The sequence below is a fragment of the Anas platyrhynchos genome, chromosome 10, assembly GCF_047663525.1.
Source record: "Anas platyrhynchos isolate ZD024472 breed Pekin duck chromosome 10, IASCAAS_PekinDuck_T2T, whole genome shotgun sequence".
Taxonomy (NCBI): Eukaryota; Metazoa; Chordata; class Aves; order Anseriformes; family Anatidae; genus Anas; species Anas platyrhynchos.
The window spans coordinates 23589546-23596321 of NC_092596.1; the positions used below are offsets into that span (position 1 = coordinate 23589546).

The window sequence follows — 6776 nt, forward strand, 5'->3', positions numbered from 1 at the left end:
GCAGAGCAGGAGTCCCTGCTGCTGGAGCGTTTCAGCGTGCGCTAGGCGTGAACCAAGCGAGCAGCTGGTTGCTTCTCCGTGCTCTGACGGGAGGCTGGGCTCCCTTCCCTGTTACATCAGTTGGCCTGACGCGGGTGCCACTCCTTCCCCAGACCTCGCTTCATTTGGATCGTGGCACCCAGTGACAACGCTGCTGCGAGCTCTGCTATGCTGCTAATCCCCGGGCTGGCCGAAATCACATGAAACCAATTTTTTTGTTGTTGTTGTTTTCCCTTAGAAAGCGAGCGAGGAACTTCTGACGAGATTTGCGTGGAATTTGCACAAAGATCCTCGGGAGCTTCTAAGCTATGAAAACAAGCTGTGCGGGCCCTGCTGCCAGCACGCGGGGCTCTCTGTGGGTGCTGGGGCTGGGGATGCGGAACTTTAACAACGACGCTTTGAGGAGTGGTGAGGGAGGTGAGGGCAGAGGGGGGGCATTAATGAAGTGTAGGGGGGGCAATTCATGCTTTGGTGTGTTACTGCGTTGTCACGAGTATCTTTATTTAAAAGCCTAAAGAAACAATAAATAAATAAATAAATAAATAAATAAATAAATAAATAAATATTTGGGCTGGGTGGTGGCGAGCGCCAAGCTCATGCTTTGGTGTGTTACTGCGTTGTCACGTGTATCTTTATTTAAAAACCTAAAGAAACAATAAATAAATAAATAAATAAATAAATTAAATAAATTAAATAAATAAATAAATAAATAAATAAATAAATAAATAAATAAATAAATAAAATAAAATAAATAAATGAGAAATTTGGGCTGGGTGGTGGTGAGCGCCAAGGCCCCTCCCAGCCAGGCCGCGTCTCCATGGCAACTCCCGCCGCCCGGGGTCACGTGGCCGGAAGCGGGCGGTGAAGAAGGCGGAAGCGATGGAGCCGGCCAAGATGGCGTCTCCCAAGAGCGCCCCCAAAGACGCGCAGGTACCGTGGGGCCGCGCCGGGCTCAGGGTGGGGAGGTGCGGGCGGAGCTGAGCCCGAGCCCTGGCTGTGTCCCGCAGGTGATGGCGCAGATCCTGAAGGACATGGGCATCACGGAGTACGAGCCGCGCGTCATCAACCAGATGCTGGAGTTCGCCTACCGTGAGCGGCGGGGCCGGGCCGGGGGCGCTGAGGGGGCTGAGGGGGGCCGGGGGGGGCTGAGGGGTCTGAAATTAACCTTTTCAAAATGTACTCTTCATTTTGTACTCGATTTATTTTGATTAAAAGTCAAAGGTCTCAAAAATCAAAAGTCAAAAGGGATCAAAAGTCACAAGTCTGAGGGGGCCGGGGGGGGGCTGAGGGGGCCGGGGGGCGGCAGCGAGCGGCCGTGTGTGCCCGCAGGGTACGTGACCACCATCCTGGAGGACGCCAAGGTGTACTCGAGCCACGCCAAGAAGCCGAGCGTGGACGCGGAGGACGTGCGGCTGGCCATCCAGTGCCGCACCGACCAGTCCTTCACCTCGCCGCCGCCCCGCGATGTGAGTGCTGCGGGCGGGCAGGGCGCGGGGCCCGGCGGGCGGCCTGGGGCTCACCGCCCCGCCCGCAGTTCCTCCTAGACATCGCCAGGCAGAAGAACCAGACGCCGCTGCCGCTGATAAAGCCGTACTCCGGGCCCAGGCTGCCGCCTGACAGGTACTGCCTGACGGCGCCCAACTACAGGCTCAAGTCCCTGCAGAAGAAGGTGAGGGGCCGGCAGGGCGGCGTGCACTCAATGCACACACAGTGCGTCGGGAGAGATGCTGGGCTTGGGGTTTTCACACCTCAGAAGGATGGGTGGGTGGAAATAGCACTTAGTTTTAAGTTAGTGGGCTTCGTCTAGAGGGATTTGCAAATATTCTTACTGCTAGTTAACTTCAGCTTATAAAAAGCGCATCTGTGAGTTTGCTAAGGCTTAAAGCAGCATTTTCAAGGCATACATCAGCTTGGAAAAGGCAAAAGTAAGGTAAGGCATTAGTATAGAGCCCCGAGCCCACAAGCTTTCCAGCTCACATCCACAGTGTTCACACCACAAAGACTTGGAGAACTTTGTGTCCAAATACAGATTGTGATCCAACAAATTATTGCTGTAAAATAAGCTGTCTGTGGTCTCTGGGGAGGAACCACCTCTGACTGTCATGTTAAGAACTGTTACTTTCTAATGTGATGTTAAACCGAATGTCCTGTTTTCACAGGTCTCTTCCTCAGCAGGAAGGATAACAGTCCCTCGCCTGAGCGTCGGTGCTGTGAGCAGCAGGCCCAGCACCCCTACTTTAGGTAAGAAACAGATCCCTGGGGCCTTCTTATGTTGATTTTATGAAGGAAAAAATCTTGGGGGATGTTTTTAAAGCCTGCTTCGAGCACTTATAGTGTTGGGTGCCACCTGAACTTGGTGGCATTCGGCCCCTTAGAAGTGTAAGTTACACTTGGAAGTGTAAGTGTGTTTTCTTATATTTTCATTGGACCCTTTTAAATTTTAGGTACACCCTCGGCACAAACAGTGTCTGTTTCAACAAAAGTCGGCACCCCCGTGTCGCTGACTGGTCAGAGGTTCACGGTGCAGATCCCGTCTTCTCAGACAACAGTCAAAGCAGGTAAAGTGCCCGCTGTAAAACAGACACTGCCTTCTGGGAAGTGGCTCCTTTTTGTGTTAGTTTTAGCAGAATATTTAAGAGAGGGGAAGCTTGGTTTCAGTGTGGGAAAATCATTTTTCAAGCTGTTTATTTTTTTTTTTTTTCTTCACAGCCACACCAACTACACCGACAGTTCAGAATGTCCTAATTAATCCTTCATTAATTGGACCAAAGAACATTCTTATTACTACAAACATGGTATCATCGCAGAATACAGCCAGTGAAACAAATACCTTGAAGAGGAAGCATGAAGATGATGACGACTACGATAACTTGTGAAGAGTCTGTCCCCTCCCCTCCTGTTCGTCAGTGATTCATATTGAGTCTGATAGGGTTTATTTCTGAGTGGTGTTGTAAGCTGTATGATAGCTTGTAAATAATCGGGTAGCATGCAGTGGGGTGTAGTAGGAGAGAGAGAGATCATCATGCTGTGGAAAAGCAAAAAAATAAGTAGTCTTTTTTTCTGGTCTTTAGTGGCTTTTGAACCTCAACAGCGGGGATGAGCACTGGTCGCTGTTACAGGCGTGCAGTCCTCACCTCTCTGTTGTTGCCTTACTTCAAAGAGAAGAGTCTGTGTTTCTGAAGACTGGCAAGGCAGCTGCTTGTAGTACTGCTCTGTGCCAAAAAACCTTTAGGAAACACTAGGTAGCAGAGAATGTGAAATAGAGGCTAAATTTCAAATTAAATTAACAAAAAAAAAAGAGTCCTGTGCAAGGAGGAAAGTATCCAGGGCTACTTTTATTTTTTTCTTCCCTGAAACACATTTACAGCTTCTGGCTTTTAGTTGTATGCATTATTGTCCATGTGCAGCTCTGGATGCTCTCTTAACACCAGAAATACAGATGCGAGGTGAGGAGGATTTGTATGAATACTTAACCTGATCACCTGTATCATTACTACATGAAGGCTGTTGGCCTTAACACCTACTAACATACCCACAACTCCAACCGAAGTTAGTGGAAGAGGTAAGAGCCCACCCAGCTTGTTTTTTTATTTATTTCTGTTAAGTTTTCTCTCAGTCAGATGTCATTTGGTTAAGCTTCCATTTTTACATGTGAACTGAGTGAACTCACTGTCAGCATGGCAGAAAGGGGGATCTGGTGAAGGGTAAATTGTTCCGATCTTGACTTCAGGTGTCTGATTTGGTGCTTCAGGTACTTCAAAGTGCTGCTGGTGTGTTGTAAGATCCCGGGTATGCCGTGCTAAACAATAAATGAAGAAGTGTTTTTATTTATATATTAAATAATAAAGTGGTGTGCTTTTGTAATGATGTCTCTTGGTGACTGCTTTAATTTGTAATGCCTGACAGGACTTAGGCTTGCAGAGCTGCTGTGAGAATTCTGATTCGATTGCAAACGCAAAACCAGTTTTCCTAATAAGACCTTTAAAGGGTCACAAGGAATGGAATGTACTGGTCTTTAAAGGGATACAAAAAAAGAATGCTACCTCCTTGCAACACCACTTTTTCATGAGTGAATGACAACCCCACCACCACTTACCCCCAGTTAACTACTTACAAGTTTTGAGGCTGCTGAATGTATTCTTCATAATTATGGCATCATTTTTCAGTCATTTTTGCTTGAAGAAGTGCCGAATGAAGCTTTCTCTTCCCTGTGGAAAAAGGAAGAGTAGATGGGTGAGTTTTCAATGTGAGACTTTAGAGAAGGATTGGAGAAAAAAGCGTTTCAGACTCCTACCCCAAATTAGATGTGCATGCACATTTGTGTTACACGCACGAGAGGGAATATTTACTTATCCAGGCACATAAGCACATTCTCAGGCACCTTTTAAATCTAGTAGAAATCTGTATGTATATACACATTGCTGTATTATACACACACTCATGCAGATATCTCACACGTACATGATCTGTGTACATAATCTGCATCTCACACCATTTTTATAAAGCTATACAACATAATGTATTAAATTATGCATTATACACAGCTCATACTCCTTCACAGACACTATTCTTATAAAATATTTTATGTATATGTAGACATGATTATATCTTATACACACCTTTTTAATATAACTCATTTATGTTTTTATTTACACTTATTTTACCCATCTACAAAAAGTGAACATCTGTAGCTTTATTTCACACACACTCACTAATGCAGTCCCCGTTTATAGGCATACATTTGTACTCTACACACACACCCAGTCTCAGACACCCCTTCGTCTTTATATCAGTACAGAATAATATATAAGACACTACCCAATACTTCATTGTGTTATGAATTACATATTGTGCATATTCTATAGCTATTGTGTAATACATATATAAGTAATATAAAGTATTTATATTAAAAAACACTCACATGGTCGTCTTCACATGCATACATGAGTATTTTTATGCTCTGCAGTCTCATACGCTATTTTCCATACCTACAATATAATGTATAACACATAATGTATTAGCTATACATATAAATACACAATTGATGTACATAATTATAGATGTATACTCAGCCATATCCACAACTGTCTCAGTCTTGCATGTCTTGTACTACATGCAGATATAAAATTAGATTCTCTGAGTATGAAGCACCTCTCACGAAGCTTTTATATACATATGTTTAGACTCATGCTTTCTTCACACACACTTTTATCATCTGTCATATGCGTATTTCTATACCTACATGTAGTTTTACTCTGATGCTTAATATATGTAACATACAGATACATAACCTGCATATTATGCATGTTATAAATATATACATTAATTTGATAAAAAACATATTCTCAGACACCTACTCACATACGTGTGTAGATTCTCACTACAGTGACATCTTTTTTATATATTTATAACGTGATAGACTATAGAATATAGAGCCCTAATCACTCTCAGACACCCATTCATATACGTGAAGCACTCTAAAACATACATATAAATAAAATTCTATTATCCTACATATACATACAGCTACCTTTTTGATATACTTAGATGCATTCATATATATGTGTATGGTTTTATACTCTTACACCTTGCTCTCACTGCCCTCACACCTATGCAGACACCCTTTTATATTATATAGAGAGTATATATTCACAATCTATGTAACATATAGAATATATGCTACAAGACGATTTGATATACAGAACTATATAACATATATATAATATATATATTATTCTGTTAAATGTTATAACATATATAACAGAATATATATAATATATAATAATATATAACATATATAACAATAATATATAACATTTTAATATTTTATACAGTATATTATATGTATACTATATATCATATGGAATACTAATGTGATGTGTAATGTTATATTAATATTTATAGTAACGTTCATACGTGTACACAGTCTCTCACAGACACCTATGCTTTTATATGCAGATATAAATGTATAATATAATAGTTAAAATAATAATATAATGTATATTATAAGCATAAATGTATATTATTTCCACCCCCAGCTGCATACACACACACACACACACAGCAGGGCTGCACTGGGGTGCCCAGGGAACACAGTTTAGGAGAGCCCCCACAGAGCTGCAGGGGCTGGGGCAGGAGAGGGACTTCAGGCACCCCCCAGACCCTCTGCACACACAGCCCACAAGCACACGGGTGGAGCAGTGCACCTGACAGGCAGGACAAGTCTCCTGAAGCCACAGGCACTTGGTGCGATGTTTCACCTGCACGGATTTGCTTCCTTTGTCCCGTCTTTGTTCCAGCTCTGAGGCAGTCGTGAGTCACTCCACATCCCTGCATCAAGGATGGGAAGGAGGCTTGTGGGGTGGGATGAGCACCTTTCCCCTCTCGCAAGGGCTCACAACTTACCAGCTTGTTTAAATCACTTTGAAACGAGCATCTTCAACGATCCAGGACTTTTTACCTGGAAAGGAAAGAGTCTAGCAGAGATGTCACCTAACAGCTCTCCGGTGAGCAGGCCACGTGTGGGCATTTTCACAGACAGCACATGCCTACGGCCCCAACCCAAGCAATTTGGACACCAGGAACACTTGCAGGGCCTGCATCACCCCGCTTGTGCTGCAAACACACAAGGGCCTGCACAGAGCCCAGCTCTGCTCTGACATCAGACATAGCAATGGGAGAGGCACGGTGCTCACTCACCGTGATACTGACCTCATTTAGGAGAAACCTTCCTCTTC

General features: G+C 43.7%; 1 protein-coding gene across 1 annotated transcript; it reads left to right on the forward strand.

Moving 5' to 3' along the window:
* The first annotated feature begins 817 nt into the window (after positions 1 to 817).
* On the forward strand, positions 818 to 3903 carry TAF9B (TATA-box binding protein associated factor 9b). The gene is made up of 7 exons (XM_038184273.2): positions 818 to 969; positions 1047 to 1128; positions 1369 to 1505; positions 1574 to 1708; positions 2199 to 2280; positions 2484 to 2597; positions 2749 to 3903. The coding sequence occupies exons 1-7, from the start codon at positions 919 to 921 to the stop codon at positions 2913 to 2915; spliced, it is 768 nt and encodes a 255-aa protein (XP_038040201.1). The 5' UTR covers positions 818 to 918; the 3' UTR covers positions 2916 to 3903.
* Positions 3904 to 6776: the final 2873 nt, after the last annotated feature.

Bases quoted from the DNA above. Each gene is read 5' to 3' on its own strand.
- TAF9B (XM_038184273.2), top strand. From the start codon at position 919: ATGGAGCCGGCCAAGATGGCGTCTCCCAAGAGCGCCCCCAAAGACGCG. The intron at 1,129-1,368 runs GTGAGCGGCGGG...GTGTGCCCGCAG, and splicing joins GATGCTGGAGTTCGCCTACC to GGTACGTGACCACCATCCTG. The intron at 1,709-2,198 runs GTGAGGGGCCGG...CTGTTTTCACAG, and splicing joins TCAAGTCCCTGCAGAAGAAG to GTCTCTTCCTCAGCAGGAAG.